This window comes from Botryllus schlosseri, chromosome 11 (genome assembly GCF_051294905.1).
Source record: "Botryllus schlosseri isolate E-star chromosome 11, Bs_hap1, whole genome shotgun sequence".
NCBI lineage: Eukaryota > Metazoa > Chordata > Ascidiacea > Stolidobranchia > Styelidae > Botryllus > Botryllus schlosseri.
In genome coordinates, this window is record NC_137246.1 from 28,365,814 (window position 1) to 28,389,585 (window position 23,772).

General features: G+C 40.4%; 2 protein-coding genes across 2 annotated transcripts; both read left to right on the forward strand.

The window, feature by feature from the left end:
* Window positions 1-321: 321 nt before the first annotated feature.
* Window positions 322-8,135, forward strand: LOC145449612 (uncharacterized). The gene is made up of 2 exons (XM_080328004.1): window positions 322-1,862; window positions 4,931-8,135. The coding sequence occupies exons 1-2, from the start codon at window positions 1,825-1,827 to the stop codon at window positions 7,908-7,910; spliced, it is 3,018 nt and encodes a 1,005-aa protein (XP_080184130.1). The 5' UTR covers window positions 322-1,824; the 3' UTR covers window positions 7,911-8,135.
* Window positions 8,136-17,908: 9,773 nt separating this feature from the next.
* LOC145449640 (claudin-7-like) lies at window positions 17,909-23,288 on the forward strand. The gene is made up of 4 exons (XM_080328036.1): window positions 17,909-18,199; window positions 20,644-20,802; window positions 21,861-21,991; window positions 23,037-23,288. Exons 1-4 carry the CDS (start codon window positions 17,977-17,979, stop codon window positions 23,166-23,168), a joined length of 645 nt encoding a protein of 214 aa, XP_080184162.1. The 5' UTR covers window positions 17,909-17,976; the 3' UTR covers window positions 23,169-23,288.
* The last annotated feature ends 484 nt before the right edge of the window (window positions 23,289-23,772 follow it).

The window sequence follows — 23,772 nt, forward strand, 5'->3', positions numbered from 1 at the left end:
GATGCGGAACGAGGAACAGTCGATCATTGATCTTCATGGCACTCATAGTGGTAGCTAAGTCTAAAACGCGGAAGCAGCAGACGACCCCAGCTTACGAGCTTAATGCAAAGGAGGACAAAGCCTCGTATCGGGAATAGCGAATGGTCGGAGAATTTAATATATGAAGTAACTGAGAGTGGAATATTCTGTCATTGACCATTGTAGACGACCAGTCGCCCAACCCGAACAAACGGAAAATAGCAATAAAACAGCGGAAGGTATAAATTTACGAGCACCTGTAATGCTAATTTGCCCGGACTTGTACCAAAAACAGCGGACGACGGTCATAAAATGCGAGGAAATTGAACTTATGAAGTCACTGAGTGTGCACTGTGCAGCATTCTATAATTGGCCATTCTAATCCTCCGACCAACATTCCATTCAATTTATTGCTAAAATTTTCACCACACATACACCACAAGCCTGCGTTGCAATGAATAATAGGAAGGTGTCGATACGACTTGAAGTAGTCTTCGAAATCATACACCTACCAGGCCTAGGCGATGTAGAAAAGAAGGCATGCTCACTGAATGAAAAGTAAAAGGATATAATATAAAAGAACAAGTACAAAAAGGTGGCATATCATCATCATCATTGGTTTATTAGCAATTTTATCAGTTCAATACACCACAAAATGCTGTACAATGAAAAGATAGGAAGGTGTCAAAGCGACTTGGAGTAGTTATATCGAATCAGACACCCACTTTAGCCTAGCCGATGTAAAGAGGAGGCATGCACAGTTGCACACTGAATGAAAAGTAAAGAAGATAGTATAGAAAAAAGCAAGCGGAAAAAACTAGGTAACGCGGAAGCAGCGGAAGACCCGAATTCACGACACGAGTAGGGTTGCCATATTTTCGTGTCTCAAATTCCGGACACACTTTAGCGCCTCCTATCGGGTTCCAAATTGAGAAAACACATATGACGTCACACTGGCAATGCTTTGCAATTGATTGTATTGTAGATAACAAACCGGTTTACCTTAGTTATGTATGGATTGTATAAGGGAGCGAGTTTTTTTAACATAGGTCGCGAATTAGCTAGCTGGACCAGTGCTTTTCAACCTGTGTGACGGTTCGCACTGGTGCGAATGACGAAGGTGGTGCGAACAGTGCGAATGAAAAATCCGGATGAGTGCGAATGAAAATCGTGAATAATAGTTCATTTTTCTGACGTGGAATAATTCAAATAAGCCTAATACAGAATGCAAGGGCCGTGTAACTGTTGTAGTTGAGACGCAATTGTAAAAAATTGTTTAACTTGACGCACCACTAATCGTAGCCCTCACAAGCCGTAGTGAATTATCGCTTTCGCATTATAATTATTACGTAATCAAAAGCCTGGTTTAGAAGCTGGTGTAGTTGCAGACATACAGTATTATTTGTTGAATTTATTGCAAAGATCCTGCCATAGTTTTTACATATTCAAGGGCACTGTGTTGGGTACTGTAATCAATAAGCAAGACACGCAGAAAAAATGGCTTGATCATTAGAATCAGCCGACCTTTGGTCGAATTCATGATAAAATTTGTCCGAATTTTTTTTTCTGGAAAACATGGACAAAGACTAGTGTAGATGAACTAGTGTAAGGGTGTGCATTGTGCAACAAGCAAGTTTAGGCCTTATGATATTCATTCATTTTGAGGCCAACACCTGGTGCGTCGGATCACATGAACGCGTGACGTTTTGGCCAACATACCGCTGATAAAATGCGGAGCTGCCGTTAAAAGACGGTGCCAAAAACATCAGCGGCGACAAAACCTTAGCCAACGATCACCATCGCTGGATGGCCAAGCCTTTCTATATGGATATGATCTGTTGTCGGTATGGAATTGTCCCGTTCTTGCAATATGAGTAGACAGAAGTACAAATGCGACACACAGAGGAATTTACTTCACCCTAATTTGAAATCGTGTGCGTCAGACATATTTTATAGAGCTGTGTTGGGTAGAATTGTGGTGTGCGTGTTCTGTATGTCATACATGCTCGTAAAATCGTAGCATACTACTCTAATACTTAAAATTAATTCCTTTTCATGGGTGAGACTCGGGTTGCGAGATGCCACAAAAATTCAGATTTTGGTGGTAGTCAAAAAATCTGCTTTAAGGTTATTAAACTGTTATAAATATTCAAGTTAGATTGAACTAAAGAGTCGATCAAACAGTATCGTGACTTTGTTTGACCTTCTCATATAGGCTACTCACGAGACAGAAAATGGGATATCGAGAAAAAAGAACTCATGTTGAAGCAACGTATCATAAGGTAACGAACTCTAATATACCTACTCTCCTTGACGGTATTGGAGCTTATTTTCCAAGACATCAGGCACAAGCCTCAACACAAGCATGTGAATTTTTCACCATTTCGACAAACTGGAGCCTCCGTGACCTTTGTGTCATCTCTCAAAAACGATTTTTGCCAGCAAGCGTTTTTCACTCGCGGAAAATAGGCCTACGCTGTATTTTGGATAAGAGTGCAGAACAGTTCTTAGACCTGGCCATCCAAGCACTATGGTAGGCGTTATTGTACAAAATCTGCCGAGAAGCATTTTAGTGAAATAGTTGAAATCAAAACGAAGGAAAAGAGTTGCATTTTTAATGAGACACTTCATGGCCTAACAGCTATGGTAGCCAATTTGTCGCACATCTGAACAGAACAGAATTTTCGGTAGGCTTGTGCAAATGAGATTTATTTTCCAAAAGAAAGTGCGAATGAAGCTCAAAAAGGTTGAAAAGCACTGAGCTAGACTATTTGGCCATCTTGAATTTGAGCTCTGGTGACTGCTAGGGTCGGTATTCACATTTAGTCATTGCACATTTTGACTCGAGTAAAGTCAAGTCACTACTGGTATGTCAAGTCAAGTTGAATTTTCACTTGACACGATTCAAAGTCAATGCATTTTGCTAACTGTTTTAAATAACAGAAAGTCACATCGCTTCGTGCACAACTGCACATTACAGCCATGATCTTCCAGTTTCATGACCGCATCCAGGGTTGTAATGACTCGAGTCACGATTTTCTGATGACTCGACTTGACTCTAGTCATTTTCTAAAAATACGGAAATGACTCGACTCGAGTCAATTTTCGCAATGACTCGAACCAAGTCGTATGACTCGAGACTCAGACAGCAAAGATCGACATTTCAGTGTAATTTAAAAGAATACCGATAGTAAAGTAACCATCTTTTCGGGATTTCGTCTTTTGGTACTGGTACCTGAATTAGTATAATATTAATGCGAACCATTCGATATCACCAAACAGAGTGATAAAAAGTGGGTTTAACAAGACCTTAACTGGAAACTGAGTAGTCAATACAATGACTTGGACTCGAGTCACCATGACTCGGACTTGAACGTCTGCTCGATGACTTGGACTCGGACTTGACACTGTGGTGAATTGAAAATGACTCGACTTGACTCTAGAGTCAGAACTATAAAAGTGGGATTGACTTGTGACTCGGAGCCTTGTGACTTGGCTGCAATAACCCTGTCCGCATCACTTAATGACACTCCCTGCATTGTGATGTATACGGTAATTGCTAATCAAACTTGGTTGACTAATGACTATAGAAAGATAAAATCCATTGAAATATGTCAATGTCAAAAAATTGCTGAACTTGTGGTTTATAATTTACTCCGTGGTTTGGTAAACTACATTGTTGTAATTTAGACAATCCATTGCTTATAGTAGGATTCTATTGAGTACTTGAGACAGATTCGATTGCTTTTTGAGTATGTGAATATGAGTAAAGTTTTATTCCTCTACTTGCCGGTTTTTGCTTGTATGGCTTGTTAGTTTTGACTAATTAGTTATCAAATTCCAGCAAAAGTTGCTATGAGTGCGGTTGATCGCTTCTTCGTTGATTTTTTGTAATTTGACGAAGGAAACTGTTGCGTAGGGTTACCATATTTTAGAATCGAGAAAGGATGTCACTTTTATCAAATCACAAGTTAATTTACCCAAATCAAAAACAGCTGATTTAGAAATATTTACTGAGAGAGAGAGAGAGAGAGTCTTTATTTTCTGAAAAACTTGTGTTGACTATAAAAAAGCTCATCACTCTCATTTGACTTCCGAATGACGTACTCGAACGTCCGCATTGCCTTTTTCGTGTCGTTAATGCTGATTTTCAGTTAGCCCTGTCCATGTCCATTAGCCTAGCTGTAAAAGCTGTAGAGGACCACGAATTGCCAAAAACTAGGACAGTTTCAATTTCCTGATAAAGGAGGGCATAGCCTATGGTAATCCTACTGTTACGTAGCTTTTAGTTGATGTACGGTACCGGTAATGTATTTTCATATTAGACCACGGTGGCTGCTCTCTACCATGGTGCAACCATTTCCCATTCTGGCTGTAGCTGACTCGGCGATCTTGTGATTATTTCGCTATAAACTGGCTTTGAATTTTGCATTCGAGTATACTTTTGGTTAAACCAAATATACTATTGTCTTTCTCAATCACAAGTTAGCTCTCAGTATATCCTTACGACGAAATGGGATTGGTGTTTGTCGGCATGCCCACCACAGATCAGTAAATGTTTACATGCAACTGCTTCGCAATAAAAAGTTTCCATTCACTGTCCGTGTGACCGAGTAATTGAAAATTGTTTTTTTATCTCTTGCCAGCAGCTGGAAATTTTAATATAAAATTGACATTGTAAGAAACATCAAATACCGGTACTTTATCCTGTTCCGATCGTTTCCTTCAAAAGCCGTTGTGCGCAAGTGTATGATATGCCAGTCAAGAAGACACTCCATGAAAAATTCCTTGTGATTCACGAGCTCGCAAAAAAACACACTCGGGTTGAAGTCGCAAAGAAATTTGGCTTCGAAGTCTCGGAAGTGTCTTGTATTTGGGATGAACGGATAAAATACAAGAATGAATTTCTCAGCGATGCACTATGGTTATGGTACAAGGAGGTCAAACATGAGAAACACATTCGACCGGACAATGATACCTTAAGGCACGAAGCGATGAAATTAATCAAAGATATGGAGCTGGGTGAGTTGAAGCTGACATGCTCCTGGTGTAAACGTTGGCGCAAACGCTACGGACTCCCTTTGGACGGTAAGGTACCATCAAAGTTAACAAGCGCAGTTGAAAGTGAGGATGGAGAATCTTCCTTCATGGAAGTCTCCGATAGTGATTTGAGTTGCGCAGCTTGCTTGCCGGACGAATATCTGACATCTTGCCAATGGGACGTCCGAGACAAACTCAGGTCGGATCAACGGCTCGCAATAATCGACGATGCGTTATTGAACTGGTTTAACAAAATAAAGCATAGACGAGTTTGCATCAGCCATGCACTACTTTGTGAAAAAGTGAAAGAATTTGTTATATTTCTAAATTTTGGCAAGTTTTATCCTTCGCACCAATGGTTCAATATTTGGCGGTATCGTCACAAAATTCCTCTGTCTATAAGTGGTCCAACAATAAAATTTGGACTTTTTCGTGGGAAGGTCGAAGTAAATCCGGAAGCAGACGTCTCAAAGAAAAGCGATAGTGTTGTCTATGAGTTGAAAGATCTATCAAGCAAAGGTATCTCGAACAATGGCGATCCCAATAGCCCGTCCTCCGTGAATGCTAGTTTGAAATTCGCGAAATGCAACACGATTCCTTCACAGGAAAATCTCGAAATTCACAATTGTGGGGGAGAACAAAAGATTTTTAATGTGGATTGCGCTCCTAGGGCTGTTGTAGGTTATATACCTTTCAAGATGCCTCTCTGCGAAAAATTCCTCGTGATTCAAGAACTTGAGAAAAAAACAGCTCAGGTTGAAGTCGCGAAAAAATTCAACATCGAACTCTCCGAAGTGGCCAGCATTTGGGAGGAACGGAACAAATCTCAGTATAAATGGCTCGGCCGTGCTTTACAGTCATGGTATGATGACCCGAAACGTGACAAAAGCGTTCAAGTTGACACCACTATGTTAAGGCGCCAAACGAAAATATGGATCGAAGATATGCAGATGGGTAAGAAGAATAAAACAAACGCTTGTTATCAACGTAAGCACAAACTCAACGAAGAGTCTTTGCCGGTGCCGTTAAAGAAAACAAAAGTTGAGAGCAAGGAAGGAAATGCTTCCCCTACAGAAATCTCCGATAGCGATTTGAGTTGTGCTGCCTGTTTGCCGGACGGATATCTGACATCTTGCAAATGGGACGTTCGAGACAAACTCAGGTCGGATCAATGTCTGGCAATAATCGACGATGCGTTATTGAACTGGTTTAATAAAATAAAACGTACGTCAGTTTGCATCAACAGTATACTACTACGTGAAAAAGTGAAAGAATTCATTGGATTTTTCAATTACGGCCATTTTCATCCTTCCTGCGAGTGGTTGGATATTTGGCGGAATCGTCACAACATTCCTCGGATTGTGTACGGCCCAACAAAGAATTTTGGACTATTTCGCGGAAAGGTCGAAGTGAATCCAGAAACCGAAGCCGACGTCTCAAAGAAAAGAAAAAATGTTGTGTCTTCTGAGACACCGAAAGATCTATCAGGCAAAAGTATCTCCAACGATCCTATTGGTCCATCCTCCGTGACGGCTGCTTTAAAATGCGACACGATTCCTTTGCAAGAAAAACTTGATAGTCGCAATTTTGGGGCAAAACTCGAGGGCGACCAAGAGATTTCCGACATAGATCGTGCTCTGCTGGCCTGGTACAACGATGCCGCATCTTTGGGTGAGGTCGTAAGCTCTGAAACTTTACTGGAAAAGGCGCGTCATATCGCAGAAATACTGTGCTATGACAATTTTGAACCACCCCCTGATTTCCCGAGTCGTTGGAAGAAAAGGTTTGGTTTACTCGAAAATATCTCGAATTCCAGCGAGTCAACAGGCGAAAAGAACGAAGTCACTTTGTCACAATCTGACATGACAGTTACTGAAGAAGAACAAAATAAAGTCCGTGATATTGCCAGAAAATTTGAAATTGACAAGTCAGATGTGGCTCGTATTGTTAAAAGAGAAAAAAAGGCCCAGAAAATAGTGAAAGCTTTAAAAATGACTTCACTGAACGACTGCAATGTTGTTTTAAAGGAACTGTACAAGAAAAAGAAAACATACTCTGAGATCGCTCTGTCTTTTGAAATTCCCGAGACGACTGTTACAGGTATTTGGGAACACCGGTTGAAATTACTGGCCGCTGACAAGATCGACAATTTGGATGCGTATTTACTTTCTTGGTACAATAAGTGCAAGCGTGAGCAATCTGATGTGAATGATTGCATTTTACTGAAGAAAGCGAAATATTTTGCAAAACATGTAAAGAAGACGGATTTAAATCGATCCAAGGATTGGGTGAAGCTATGGAGAAAGCGCTGCGGTTTGCGAGCCTGCAAGAACAATCTTGTGAAAAAGGTCGACTCAAATTCAGGACACGATTTTGAACCTCCGTCAAAACGTATCAGAGTTTCGTCAAGTTCACATACTGACGAAAAAACTGAAGATGTAGCGTGTGACTCGCCTCACCGGCTCAAAGAAAGCCATGTCTGCTCCAAATCGGACAAAGTAATGGTAGGAAAGAATCCTCCCTTGCCACAAGCCGCTAGCGCAGATACAGCAGAGGTACCAGCTTCTGCAAATACTGCGCAAAATCATAATATGGAGGTTCCTGAAAAAGAAGACGATATTGAAGTAAATCTCCATGATCGCGACTCTACGTTAAGTGATATCGATGATATAAAACCCAAAGTCATCGATCATAAAGACTCGAATACTCATCGTTGCAATGAGAAGGTTTTGGACGCACTATGTACTATTTCTGAACGGTTGGCGGCAGACGGCATCGACATGAGAAACTTTTTGAAATTGGAAAAGCAAGTTTTGGATAATATTCTGGAAAATGCCTGCTTAACTAACTGACTTCAATTAATGTGGGACATTCTATTTTTTTAAGGCTATCCTCATTCGTTACGTGTTTCAAATCATGCTCCCTATTCGTTTTTGATATATTAAATTGAATACCTTCTTGAAGGTACAGAACCCCTGACGAGTGTCAGCCGAAAATGTTCGGGTTGGATTAGAATTGGGGAGCTCCACAGTTTTTTCCAAATTTCGTATTAGAAAGAAATACAGCAAAAAACAATATCGGTTCATATATAATTTTCATGAAAACCAGTATAATAAGAATAAAAGTGAAATTGATCATGGTAACAGTAGGGTTGGGACTTCGGGATCAAATTTCAAATCCCGGGATCGGGATTTCCCGGTATTTTCGCTCCTCAATCCCGGGATTGGCAAAGTAGCAAATCGCACATACAAGCTACACAGACAACATGTACTATTGACGCAAAAACATGCTCCCGTGAATACGAATGAAACGCAGCGATCGAAAGCCACCCGGATAATGAGCGTTTAAATTCATGTACCGCCTGCTTCGTGTAGGAGTTGATTTGTCCTACGTGATCGAAAAACGTCCATCATTCAGTTACATTGCCATAAGCTCTTCTTCCACACACTTGCGGATTTTTTTGTGTTCGATCACGAAGTCCCGAACTCGTTTGTGACATCTTGGCAAGTTATAGCCGTCAGCCTTGAAGGCCCGACGAATTTGCTCACTTTGGAGCAATTTGTTTAAATGCTAGCTCGTCCACAGCAGTTAACTGGCTAGGAAGTTCATCGAACCGAGGATTATGCGATTTATAAAAGGAATGAAATTTCTTTGACGTGCCCGATTGAGTCATGCGGCTTGATTTAATTACTATCATGTGTACGGACCTTAAAAGCGTTACCAGTCCCTTTGTGCTATACTAGTGGTTCCCGATCTTTTTCGACTCATCGCCCCCTTATCAACCTCGACACAAATTTTCGCTCATGGGCTCATCCGACAATCGTAGCGCGCCATCGACTCTACTGGACTGCGACGGCCAACATACATACATTCCTTACTGATGTAGTTGTAATATGTTTCCATCCGTGCATGCATTGCATAGGCTACGCAGTACGCACCTTCAGTTGTAGATATGTAGTAGCTTCTTAGGTACCGTGCGTATGAAGAGTGCTAATATGTTACCAAACAAGTCGCCAAATGAATCAGCTACCATGACATGCCGCCCTATTTCTTGTCGCATTCTTCTTCTATACTATTTTCTTTACTTTCATTCAGTGTGCATGCCTCCTCTTTACATCGCCTAGGCCAAGGTGGGTGTCAGATTCCATAGACTACTCCTTGTCGCTTCGACATCTTCCTGTCTTTTCATTGTATCGCATTTTTGTGGTGTATTGAACTGATAAAATTGCTAATAAACCAATGATGATGTAGGCTACTTTATATATGGGTAAACAAAAACAGGAGACGCAGGATATGCTGCCAATCATAACCAATATTTGGCATGGAAATCCAGAGTCGGTCATTAACTCGGTATAATTCTACTTTTCATGAGTTCTCGGGTGTTTTAAGCTACAATCAACTACGCTTAATTCGGGCACTTTGTTTCCGCTCCTTAATTAATCGGAGAAACGACTTTGTAAGAATTGAAATCGGGAAATCAATTTTTCGTTTCATGATCATTGATCATGCGTAAAGGCAGACTTTGTAGTGTATACAGTATTTGGATACCAAACGATTTCGATACCAGCAGATATATCCTATATCGTATTACTGCGTAGCACACACATACCGGCTTAAAATAGTAGCCTGCAGTATTTATTCATATAGCCTACAGCAGTGGTTGTTAACCTTTTTTTCCTCCATCCCCCCCATATTATACGGACTGTAATAAAGACAATGGGTAAGAGGGAGGGCCGTAGCAGTACTTTGTCAGCCCCCCCCTAAAATAACGATTGTCTTGCGCACCCATAGCGTGGTAAACCAAACTTCTGGAGGCTTCGCCCCCAAGAACCCAGTCGCGTGATTTCGATGGTCAGCAAAGTTTGTGTGGCCTTGTCGCCCTAGGCGCCAACATTTTCTATAATGCATGAATGAATAGGTGGTAATTGCATAAAATGCATATATATGTAGCTATAAACTTTTTATCCACCCAGCCCATGTAATCAGATTTACCAGTAGCGCTGAGTGGGCTGTAATTGTCTTGGAAAATGAAGGCCACGTAATGAATAATCAAACATATTCGGGCGTGCCCGTAGGTACAATAACTTCGTTACATGTTGTTCTTTGTTACCTCTTGTCCGCTATGTAGTCAAAAGATATTGAAACGCATAAATGTATTAAACTCAAGCAATGATATATATACAATGATTGGAACTACCGTGAGCTCTGCGTTTCAGCGTGTTCCTGGTCACGCTTCATCGCATACACAGTTGTGCTGTAAACAAAGGTTTCCTCAGCAATACTTCTTTGAGGAACTAGCGATGATATATAATTCATTGGATATATTTATCAGTGGCAATTAGCGTTAACGTGTTGAATAGCTTTAAAAGCGCATTTCTTTCTCGCGTCTGGCATTTTTCTTCTGATTATGCTAGCGGACCGCTGCCATAAACGTTGATTCACGTACACGTACTTCGTACAGTCGTACACCTAGTTCACAAGATAAATTTCGCGCTTCATGCGCGTATCGTAAATCCAATTCACACATTGACGACTCGCAATTATACGCAATCCCCGTGATGTAGCCTTGCGACGACCAACGAGGCTTATGTTCACACAGTCGCGGACGTTCAACCTTTGTTGCAAGTGTCACAACCTTCATTCCAACTTGAGGTGCCTCTTTTCGATCATATTCCTACATCAATAACATCATATATAATTAAATATCAAGCAGACGTAGTTTTTAAAGGAGCAATTCTAGTTATTTTGAGTACTCGGGTAGGTTTGCCTACTTCCGCGGGTGATTGTGTTTTCATACTACTCACCAATCAAAAACATCACAACTTGTTTTTTTCCGGGGATATCTAGATCTCCTGAGTTTTGAAGGTTTTTGATGGCCATTTTGCGGCAGTCACTAAGCTTAACCCTGCAATTTCAAAAGTGACTATTTCCAACTGACTCCGAGCGAACAACCAAATCTACTTTTAGAACTTTTTAAAAGTACTATACACATTTATATTTTCGCTACTTCTATTTGAACCCGAGTAAATCATTGTAGCAATACTTCCACTACTTCAGTAGCAACGCTGCATACATTGCATCACCCACCTCTGAAAAAAGTCACCTATCCATAATGATCATTCCACAAAATCTCGATGCCTTACAATACAGAATTGAATTTTCAGGATTTCATCATGTTATGTAAAGAAATGAGGAAGATATATACACTTCACAGATAGAACATTTACGAATACATAATTTAATCCTCAAATCCCTAATTCATGTGTATATGACCGAAATAATGATGCAGGCATTTGAAAAAAGTAACATTAATATGCAACTGTACAGAACTAGACCAATGCAAAAATAACCATGTGGACAACAAAAACAGTTTATGCGTGATTTGTTAAGCAATAACAGTGCTAGATATTAATTTTTGTCATCTTCAACTTGGGAAAAGTATTTGGATGATGTCCTTAATAATGCAGCAGTACACTCGCTTTCGTTGGCTCAAGAATGGCCAAATACGACCCGAACGATGCCGTATCTACTCTTGATGAAATCTGCCTTGTTTAGCTGTTTGTCCATCTTTGCTTGCTCTTGCCCGAATCATTGGTAGGATGGGGAACATTATTTTTCCGTAATTTTATATGATATCAAGGTGTCACCAAATTCATTAATATCTGTAGTGCAGAATAAGGATTCGGCTATTTGACCGTACCTGTCCAGTCCATGGTTATTAAATGCATAAATGGTTATCGAGACTCAAGAATTTTTTGGTTTTCTGAGTTGCTGTTCCTTCAGCACAAGAATCTACCCATTTTCGCATTTTAGGCAAGAAATCATTTTCCAGCCAGTCCAAGCGTGAATTGTCTGGACTGCAAATGGCCTCAAGTCGGCGTTGTAGCTGAACTTGGTTGATGTATTCATAATGTCGAACCACTTGTAAATACCTGCAAACCATGCAGCAGCTTCTTTAGCGTCACCTCTCCTGCTCGCATAATACGCGCAACACTATTAGACAGAAGCTGAGCTGCAAAAATCTCCCGCATCTTTGCCAAGCTTTGCATACGAAAATGTGCATCCGTCAATTTGCCGCATCTCAATTCCGTCAGTTCAAACAGCCGTAAAATGCCGCCATCGAATAAATATACCATCCTTGTTGAGAAGTTTCGTACCACCAGTGCGGCTGGCGTAGAGGTTGTTACGTACGCTCTTGGAACATCTTGCGATTTGCACTGAGTCCATCAGCAACAAACGCAGCTACACGAAATCCACAATCCTCCAAGATGCCGACACATTTCCAGAATATAGGCCTACTCGTAAGTCGAAATGAAGCCACCGACTTTGTTGCGCAGTATGCCAAGGGTTTGGAAACAGACGTTACCAGGCCACTGGCATAAACTTGAAGAGCGTGTGTAGCTGGTTCAACATCATCTACAGGCCTCGACTCCCCAAGATCAACGAATCCTACCATTTCGTCTTTCGTTGTACTGAATACAATATTCTCTTTCACTGAAAATGCAAAAAATCATAAGTAGTTAGACACATGAAACATCACCGTGAACAGCATTGCTGAAATATTCGCGATGAAGTTTTCGACACAGCTATAAAGTCATGAGAACACAATCTAGTCAATTTACAGGCAAATTCAAGGTTGGAATTGCTCCAATTTGCAAATTGATCGATTTGTGTCCTATACGCAAGAGCAAATGCATTAGACATTAAAACGAAACTCGTTACATCAGCTTACCAGTCAACTACCATGGGAATCAAAATATATAGTCAAGGTAGCCCACCACTCTGTAGTGCTTATGCAATGATGAAGAGTAGGCTACAGTATAGAATCATTTCCTCACCTATCAACAAATCAGATGACGCGAATGAAGTTCGCAAATCTTTAAATCGTCTTTTTTTGTACAATGATCCAGCCACGATCTTGACGCATGCTCTTTATAAATTTCTCAAGGTTTTCCGCCCATTCATATTTGGCGCCAGTGCACAAACGTTTTGCTGGAACTTTAAACAAATGCCCATTGGCAGAGGTTTTAGCACACCCTGGTATGCAACACTATCACATCTGACGCAACCAACTATTCACCAATCAACTATTAGTGAGAAAAAAGAGTTATAAATATTATAGTAGCCTTCAATAAAATTGCTTTCTGTTAAATGGGTCTCATCGAATTTTCACGTTGGCCACCCACCAGCAATAAGATTACTCACAAAAGCATCTTAATCAGTTTCGCTTTCAAGATATCAGATGGCGTAATTGATGCTTACAAATTTTCGAATCTCAATCTGTCCTAATTTTCCAAGCTTTTTTACGCTCATCCACAGGTGCAAAAACCTAAGCAGCTAGTCAGTACCTGAATATTGCGCATTGGCGGAAGTTTGATTAGACCTTAGTATGCAATACTGTCTCACTATGCTCGCAAAACCTGTTAACAATCAACCAACAAACGAAAAAACAGTGGAATAACTGCCAGCAAAGGTGATAGCAGTACTACACCACGGTCAACATTACTCAATGAAGTGTATGCAGTCAACCTTATCCGCGCACACGCTGATTTCGGCGGGAGTAAACCTTACAGCGTTAGGGGGCGTGGTAGTTTCCAATCATTGTATATATATCATTGAACTCAAGTAAGCACACGATTCAAAATTGGTATTTCTTCACTGGCAAATGATTTTTCTCTGATGGATGTTATTTGTCCTGTGGGGTGTAGATTGCGACGACATGATAATTCGGCACGAGCGATTTATGTACCTTTGGACATTTAGACTTGAGTGGTGTAAGTCTGAGGTCGGTTCTGGTTTCGTGTACCATGGGTGTATTTTCACACCCGTAGATGACGGGTGTTACACAGGTATGAATACGCACCCCTCTCGCTCAGAGGGTACTTGGAGCGTCATTTTTTCACCTCAAACATTCGTCTTGTGTTGAAACGAACACAGTAATGTTTATTGCGCCATAATTGAACAGTAGAAATTGCGAAACTGCGTCCGAATTAAGTGCAGAAGTGTCCGAAATAACGAGAGTTTCTGCGTGCAAATTTTATTTTTGTTTTACGTAGAGATTGCAAGCCGTAGAAGCGGAGTTATTCCAGTTTTTCGATGATAATTCTTGGATTATCCACCGATCAAGGATAATCCCAGTAATATATCGAATAAAAACTGAAATAACTCCGCTTCTACGGCTTGGAATTGAGTCACATTTGTTTTGCATAGTTTTTGAAGACAACCCAACAATTTCATGGGGTTGGCAGAAAAATTTGAAAAAAAAATTTTTTTGCGTTTTTGGGCAAATTCAAAATTTTCAAACTCTTCGTAACCCGCGAATATCGGTTGGAATATATTCAAATTTGCTGTGCGTCGTTTTTTAAGGTTACCTAACAATTTAAGCACGTAGCCAGCAAAGATTCAGCAAAAAAGGTTATTTTTGAACAGCCCTATTGTGTGTCTTGATCGCATGAAAATATAATGTGACCATTAAAATATTCCTTATTCAAAGTAAAACTGGTACACATAATCCGGCGTGGAACAACCTGCGCTGAGGAAGATGGCGAGATTGAAGTAAACATTTACAATTTCAGTAATACCGTCAAATTGCTATTGCTATTCCTATGATATACATTAAGAGTTCAGATTACACCATTGCAGTAGATGAACAATTGACAAGTGTTACAAAAGTGGAGATGACTGAAAGTGAAGAAACGAGGTCACAGAAATTATGCTGTGATTTTCGACTACGAGTGTAAATTAGTCCAGTGGTCCAGCGCATTCAATGTCTTCCGGAGAATATGCAGTATGCAGTATGCACACACAGTGCCCAATAATGTGATCTTCAGGATCACGTCAAATCTATAGGGCTGGGCACAATGATTCGAGTACTCGAATCCGAATCGAGTATTAATTCTAATGATTCAAGTCGAGTAGTATACGATGATTTTTTTTCGAGTGCTGAAATCGTACGCTCCATGTCAATATGAGTGAATTTATCAACGAAATTATAATTCGATACGATTTTCCACTCTGGAATCCTCGAAACTTCAATTGGTCGTATACCAGCATACGTAACACGAATTGCAAAGCTACATAATACCTTCACATGGTGGTAGGATAAAAGTTAATATTTGAATTTTTCGTCATCTCTCATACTGTTGTGACGTCATAATATGGGATAGTCGACTCGACTCAAAGCATAATACTCGATTCAGAATAGAATGGCGGTACGCGATTCTGACCAGCCGTAGTCGAATCGAATGTTTCCCGGAATCTTTTGAATATATCTCAGTCTCATGTTCGTTTTTTGCTTACGACCCCTTCTCGCCAATGACTATCGGTACAATGTTTATTTTGCATCGCCACATTTTTTCACATTCAATATTGAGATCTCCGTATGTTGATTGGTTTTCTGATTCCTTGTGAGTTGTGTTGTATGTTTTGATCAGCTGGGACGTCAAGTTCAATGGATAAGAATTTTCTTCTATTTAGTTTGGTTATCATATCCGGCGGTTTTTCGTGGTAATGCGAAATGTTATGACTGGTACATCCCGCAGGATTTTTACTTGGTCATTTACTGTTGTTATATTCTTTATTCACATGAAAACTGGTAAAACACACTCAATCCGGGAAGTAACCTGCCCCAAAGGAAAATGGCCAGATTGAAGAAAATTTTTGAAATTTCATTAATAGAGTATTCGACTCAGTAATAGAGTCAAATAATTATTATTAGACTTTTGAAAAGTAGAAAGTAGTTTTGCGAGGTGTAGGCTATACCTCAATTTTGAGAAATTGTCATAAGAACAGCTTCAAATAGCCCGTGTCACGGTAACTGGATCTGTTTTCAAAGATTACCCCATTTGTAGCGCCATCAGTCGGTCTGATTAGTCGCGAATTTCTGTTATTTGCTTAAAGTAAGCGATACCCCACAACCAAATCTTCTCTGTCAAACTGATAGAGTAGCCTACTTTTCAGACCTTCCATTTTTTTGCTTCCACTTGAAGTATAGTTTTGAATATTTCTTCCTGTGCTTTAAGGAATTCATGACGTTCGTGGCTGTAATGACTCTAGTCCGACTCAAGTCGCGTCTTTTTAGTGACTGCGACTCGCCTTGAGTCAATCTGTTTATTGAGCCGACGTGTACTCGAGTCATTACGCACGACTCGGCCAAGTCATACGAGTCGAGATTAGGACGGCCAAGGCAGGCGTTTCGTTGTAACTTGAAAGGATAGTAAATTTACCACAATATTGGTATCTCATGTGCTGGTTCTTGAAAAATAGGGTAAATCATTATTAAGAGGCAAAAATGAGTATATTATGAAAACGTGGCATTCTATATCACGCAAGCATATCTGTAAAAAAGTGGATTAAACATGACTCGGACTCGACCCTCTTCTACCCGACTTAGACTCGTACATGACTCGGTGGGGAATCGAAAATGACTCGACTTGACTCGAGTCAAAACTATGAATGTAGAATTGACTTGTGACTCGGAACCTTGTGACTTGGTTACAACCCTGATGACGTTACTCACGGTTACCATACGTCCTGTTTTAAGAGGATTTGTTCTCTTTTTTCAATAGATTGAAAATGTCCTCGGAGGACGCCTAAATGTCGTCTGTTTTGGGAATTTGTCCTCTTTTTCCGAAAAGGTGTTAAAAAGTGGGTAATTTGAAAGTCGAGTCGGAAAGACGACCTTTTTTAGTCAACACATACTATTGGTCGAAAATTGTAAAAAAATCACTAATTTTCTGTTCCGGTACTAGCGCTTTCAAAATTTTTGGAAAGTCTCTTCTTTTTCGGGTCTCAAAATATGGTCACCCTAACATTACTTCTACGTCTATACTTGAGTATCAACGATGAATGCTCTGACCGAGTCTGTCGAAATTGAAATCAACAATGATGACGGCGCACGGAGAACGGACCTGCGACGCCCCAGTTTCATTATATCGTTAATTAATCACTATCCAAATTCAAACATCACGTGACGATTTGTTTGCCCAATGATTGACTCGTTTTGCTTTTTCTCGAAGGACAGGAGCGAGATTGTCGAGTCTCTCGCCGTTCGTCGAGGAAGCTTCTCGTTTCTGACGGGATGTCGTGGATTTGCAGTGTAAATTGCGTTTTTATAGTGATCAGGCAGACTTGGACAACTAAATAATCTTAGTTGTATAATTTGACTAAATTAGAATGAAATGCCGGTAATTCATCGTATAAAATGTTTCTGTGCTCTTAGTTTACTTTTAATCTCGTTTCTGCTTTTCCTGAAAATGCTATACGGGAGAACTGTTTAGTGCGAAACGAGCAAAACTAGGTCTGCAGACATTTTCCACGAACATTGATGCGAACTGAACTTTGTTTTTGTATTATTTCTTTCTGATACAGAAATTAGTTCGATTTTCGTGTTTTAGCGAATTCAGTAATTCTAATTCTAATCTAAATGAAAAAAAAAACTGTACAGCCATCATTCTAATTTTAGTATTTGGAAAAGATGAACATTTTCTAATTTTTCAATTCTGGATCCGGCCCTTATTCGTCATCAGAGTGCTGTAGTGTTTTGTTACTTGCGTTTGTTGCAAAGTACCTTCGTACATTTGTAGAATGTTCTGCAGCTATAGACTAGACGAAGCAACTGGCCAACCTCTCGCCTTAAAATTTCTAATAAAATTTATTCTGACTGTGTACCAGAATAGTTGCCAGTGTTACGTTTGAAATTCGGTGTCCTTAACATAAAATAGAATATGAGCACTGAGCACCTTCGAGGTACAGAGCTTTAATATATAATTGATTATTGGATTCATATTGAAATAAATCGAATATGATTACCACTGACGAGTGTCAGTATAAATATTATATACTGAAATAATATTTATGTATTATATATTCAAAAGAGATTTTATATTACAATAAAGGTAAATTCACAGTTTAAAAAAGATGGCAAAATGTGGAGCGATTGGAACTGCGTTATGCGTGGTTGCGACGGTCGGAATCTTGTACTGCGTGTCGTCCAGATATTGGAAAATCAACTCACAAGTCGCATCGCAACAAGTAAACCGCGGCGTGGCCTCGTATGAAGGACTGTGGGTGCGATGCATGAGCTACATCCCGGGCGTTTTCCAGTGCGACAGATTTGACAACTCGTACCTGGGTCTCGAAGGTTAGTCTTTTCTCGCCCATCGTGATAAAACAAGGCATGCGCTGGACGTTAATTATTTACTTCGCGATAATTTTAGTCGTCACAGTTAGAAGTGATCAGGACCGAGATGCGCAAATATTTGTTTTAGTGAGTATGTTTTGATGCGAGGCCTGTTGTTTCTCTTTATTTTTCGAATATCTCGCGGACAATGAGAGATGGCGGTGTTTGAACTTGTGGCTCCACTGGTTATTTGAGAAATCATGTTAGTGTGTACACGCATAGCTCTTTTTCACGACGCTCGTAACCCGGACTGGAAGGAGTGTTGGTGTCCGGTCAATAAGGAGTCATATTTTTATCGTAGCCTACATGGGTTCATATAGCCGATGAGGCTTTATATTTATAGCTGGGGCCCAACTGCGTACATATAATTATGTACGTATACATATCTGACTCATCTGTGCATAACTTTTTGTCCAAATTTTACTGGCCTTTCCATAAAATTGTGTTGGTTGGCTAAAATGCGCAGCACACCAAATTTGACTGAATTCCAACGTGTAGCAGTGAAGCTACAGTAGTTTGAAAGTATCAAATTTATTATGAAAAAATTATATTTTTTTCTTCAAATTTCACTTTCAGCCGCATGAAATTGTTATACCGCAAATTCTTGAATTATATATTGTAGAATCAATTTTGAACATCAATAACATCGCTTCTACTGAGTCTAATTTGGTATGTATCGTCTTTGTAACCAATATCACGTGGTTGCCAGTGTATAATTTGCATTTTTATCGAATTAAAAATATTTTAACGCCAGCGGCTTAACTGCTTGGTTGCAATTGAACCAAACTTGGTGTGCTATTTTTGTTTCAGCCGATCTAACCATTTTATCGAATAGCCTATGAATGTTGAACAAAATAGTCATTTTTGAACATACTGCATACATATCTGTACCCTCGACATCCCGTCCGTGTAAGCGGTGTCTTATAAACGCATAGAAGTGGGCCGCACTGCGAGTCGGCAGTTACGGAATAAAATTGAAGAATATCGGCCTGGTCTAAATGACTATGTAGTCGACAAACACCATGGATATACACCACAAACATATCTATACATATCTGACTCAATGAGTGGCTGATGTCGCGAGTTAATCTTTTCAAGAAATAGGAACACAATTTACGACCACGATTTTCGACGTTTGCCACTCGTCCTCCGATGACTCAACGTTTAATCGACACGAATCGGGGATTAGCTGAACACGAAACTGCCCCGCGTGATTTTACGAATAATCTAGGACCTTTTCCTGCGACGCTTACATCGAAATCATGAGTTTGGCAATTGAAAATGACTTGATTTCATGATTTTTATAGTTTTTATATTGCGTCCTGTATTTGATGATTAAGGAAATATATAAACTCTCCATCTCTCTAGGGCACTAGGCCGAGGCGGATGTTAGATTAAGATACCGTATACTTGGTTATAACTTGGTCGTTCCGACATCCTCCGAACTGTTCAATTATGTCGCATTGCGTCTTGCGTATTGCATCGGACATGGCGTGTGTCAAAGTCATCATCCTAGGTCCTCAAGTAGACGTATATGGAAAGTAGCCTATTTGTACTCGAGTACAAATAGAAGTAGCTGTTTCCGAGAAAGTAAGTAATCCGCGTCTTGGGATGCCTCAAAAACTGGAAACAAGTGGAAGAAGTGGTGTGAAATCATGACCGCTTGAGTAGGCAATGCAGGTAGAAGCAGTTGTTTCCACGTAATCAACAAAGTGAGTATTCTTGGTCCAGTTTAGCCCAAAACAATGAAAAGTAAAAGCTTAATAACCGCTTGAGTAGACTAAGTAGTGCATGTATAGGCGAACCTATTCGAGTAACCCGAAAAAGTACAAGTATACCCCGTTACTGACCATCACCTCGTACATGATGACCGTCTTGAGCGGATGAATAAATAGCAATTATATAATTGATAGACAATAATAGACTAGCTATTAGATAACAATGGATCCGTCGATTGTTATAATTTAGAAAAACGGCTGTATGGCGCAAGTGAACTCTAGTGCGATTTCATTTGTTGACTCGCCCACGCCCACACAAAACGTATTATTTTACTTTCCCTATTCTCGACGCAAACACGCATTGGCCTACATCACGCGAACTACTATGCTCTCAGTCTTAAAAGTACTATGGTCAGCCTTCAAGATTACCGGACCTTGATCTGACACATCAACCTCGCCTGTCGACACATGCTTCATACATTTTTATCACTGATCGTTTTATGTTATCTCCTATTTCTTTCCACCCTGTCTGCCTGCCTTCTCTGTATATCGCCTAGAGGTGGAGGTGGGCGTCTCATTTCAAAGACTACTCCTAATCGTTTCGACACCCTCCTGTCGTTTCATTGTATCGCAGTCTTGTGGTGTTTTGAAATGATCAAATTATTAATAAACTGATACGGATTTCAGCCTCCTTGAACGCCCAACGCGCGATGATGGTGATCGCGTCGATCTGCGCAGCTGGAGGTTTAGTAGCGGGATGTCTCGGCCTGGACTGCATTCACGCCATTCGTGGCAAGCAGAAAATGTATTCATCGCGTGGAGGCGGAGTTCTGTTCTTCACTGCATGTAAGAATCGTTTATTTATAGATAACTTAGCCAAAGATAAATGAGAAATCAGAGAGGGCTGGCAATGTCTCGTAGCTCCGTAAACAAATATTGTAATATGGCAAACATGTAATTGATAATAATCGCGACGTCCGATTTTACGTCGTCGGTTCATTCTTCCATTTATGTGCCTTGGAGTCGAGTTTTATTTATATCAGTCTCGTCGATTTCCACCTTAGCGCGGGGTGTAAATCAGAGAAACTGCATTGTCTGGTATCAAATTATGCTTTCACACCGTTCCAATGGGTGGAAATGAGGAAAGTACACCAATTCTTATGGAGATATATCGCAAGGGTGTTGTGAGCTCTGTTTTCATGTAGCCTACCATGTACTTCAAGAAATCCAAAAGGCTGTTATAGCCTATACTTACACAGTACCCATTACACCCCCAGAATTATATCTCTATAAGAATGGTGTATTTGATTCACCCATAGAAAGGGTGTGAGAGCTCAATTTGCTGCCAGAAAGTGGTGTCTACCTGATTTACATCATACGCTACGGTTGGTATCTAATAAATGCACCAATTTTCCACCCATGGATTTACAGTGTAGTTTGTGCTAACGGGAGTTCGTGTATAATCTAAAATAGTAGCCTATTTTGAGCCTATATTGAGCTTATATCAAGCCCTCTGTTTATTTCAATTTGAATATATTATTCGATAGTAATCTTATCGTTTGCGATCCGAGCGCAAAATTCATTGAAACTGGTCCCGAACGGAAGCTATGTCGCAGTGAGTGCGAAATATATATTATAATCTTGTTAGGGCACTACAACTACCCCAAAATTAGCTTTAAAAGTCGAAAATCGTCATTCTTCCGAACAATCATAGCGCCGCAATACAACGACCTATGGCGGTACTAGCCTATACCATAGTTCGCCGCAATGCCGATTTCTAGCTGTGGCTCATGGTTGATGAAGATTGAAAATGATTATAAATTTCATAAGTCCAAAACCAACATCGTGATAGCATCTAATTAGCCTTTCAATCCCGTTCTCTCCAACCCGGTTTTGCTTCGTAGCCATCCTGACGCTGGGCGCGGTGTCGTGGTACGCAGCTGACGTTTACAGAGAGTTCGACATCGACGAACAAATCGGCACCTCTTTCTCTTATCAGTTCGGAACCGCGCTCTTCATCGGATGGATCGCATCGGTGAGTTCGCTAGGCCTATGGGCCAGACTTGAGTACGAGAAGTTATGTTAGAATTAGAATTATAGCTACACAGTTATTTCCAAAGTAGATTCGAATTAGTATGACTGAATTCGCGAATACTTGGACATTGAGTGAAGTTAACTTCATATCAAATCATAGTTAATTTCCATAAGCATGAGGAATGAGGATGGCAAATGTCCGTACAGAGAGCTTGTCTCGGTTTCGGACTGTACTCAGTTCTCCTGAAGCATTTTCGGGGAAACCATGAGATTGGATTTAAATTACCAGCCAGCCTTCAGGATTACCGGACCACGACCTAACATCGACCTCGCCCTCCGCCACATGCCACCTCATTTTGTCGCTTGCGTCTTATATTCTCTGCATTACTTTTCATTCAGTGTGCTGTGCATGCCTCTTCTTTACTTCGCCTAGGCTAAGGTGGGTGTCTGATCTTGAAGGCTACTCCAAGTCGTTTCGGCACCTTAATTCCTATCTTTTCATTGTATCGCAGTCTTGTGATGTTTTAAAGTGATGAAAATATTAATAAAACTGATTGATTGGAGCATGTGGAAAAATTTCACAGACTAGTTACCAGCGTTTCTCTCCAATCTGTCGAATATTTAACTGCAATGATCCAGAGCTTGTCAAAGTAGTCACCGTCGGTACTCAAGTAGCAATAGAAGTAACGCGGTCTATTTATAACTCGAATAGACTTAAAAATTTCCAAGTAGGTTAAAAGGTTACTATTCTAGACCTAGGCCTATAGTTTTGCCTAAATAACTGTCTTGTAAAAAGTATAGTCATAGCCACTTGAGGAGGTAGTGCAGTAGATATAATCTACTTCAAGTACTTCGAACAGGGATATCTAGACTAGATAGTCTAGATATCCCTGACTCCGAAAAGTATACTATTTTCTTTACTGACCACCTCTACAATTATCTATAGTTATCCATGTCTATTATCGACCACTTGACCAGTGACAACTTCTGGTACTGTGGGCGCTCTTCACAAAAATGTGTTGATAACCGATGACTTGTTTTCGCAGGGACTGGGTCTGATCGGAGCGGTACTCGTGACATTCTGTAACGCTGATGATGACGACGACGACGAATATTACGCGCCGCGAAAAACCGAAGCATATGGAGGACACGGTTCGCGGGCGACTGAATACATTTAAAGAGTCGAGACTTTCGCCTGTCTGATATTTGCTGTTTTTGTAGAAAAGAATTGATGAAATCGCATTTTTGTACGTTAAGACGATGGGTATTTGCGCTGAATTGATACGTTTGTGACTGTCTGTAGTTGTGCTAAATATCCTAAGCTATACGCCTCGCTTATAAGCACATACTGCCAGTATATAACCGCAAGGACAAAGTGAACACAATTGCAGTAGATCACCCCACCACCCCCGATCACATATTAAGCAGAACAATTATTTAGTCCTGATAGCGAAATTCATGTGGACCGTACTGTGATGCTGGCTTATGTTATCGATTATTAGGCTACTTTTCATTCAGTGTGTCGCATACTTCTTAATTACATGCTCTAGTCCAGAGGTTTTTACTGGGCGACGACGCCGTTTTCAGTTGGCCACGAAGCTTTTCTGGCATAATTTTCACCCAGGGGGTCGAACTTTTTTGAGTAGTTTCCCATATAGTAAATCTGGGCGAAGTTTCTTCCCAAATTTTGACGTGGGCAACGTAATACTTTCAAATCGAAAGTTGGGCCGCGGCCCTAAAGAGGTCAGGAACCACTGCTCCAGGCTAAGGTGGGTGTCTGGG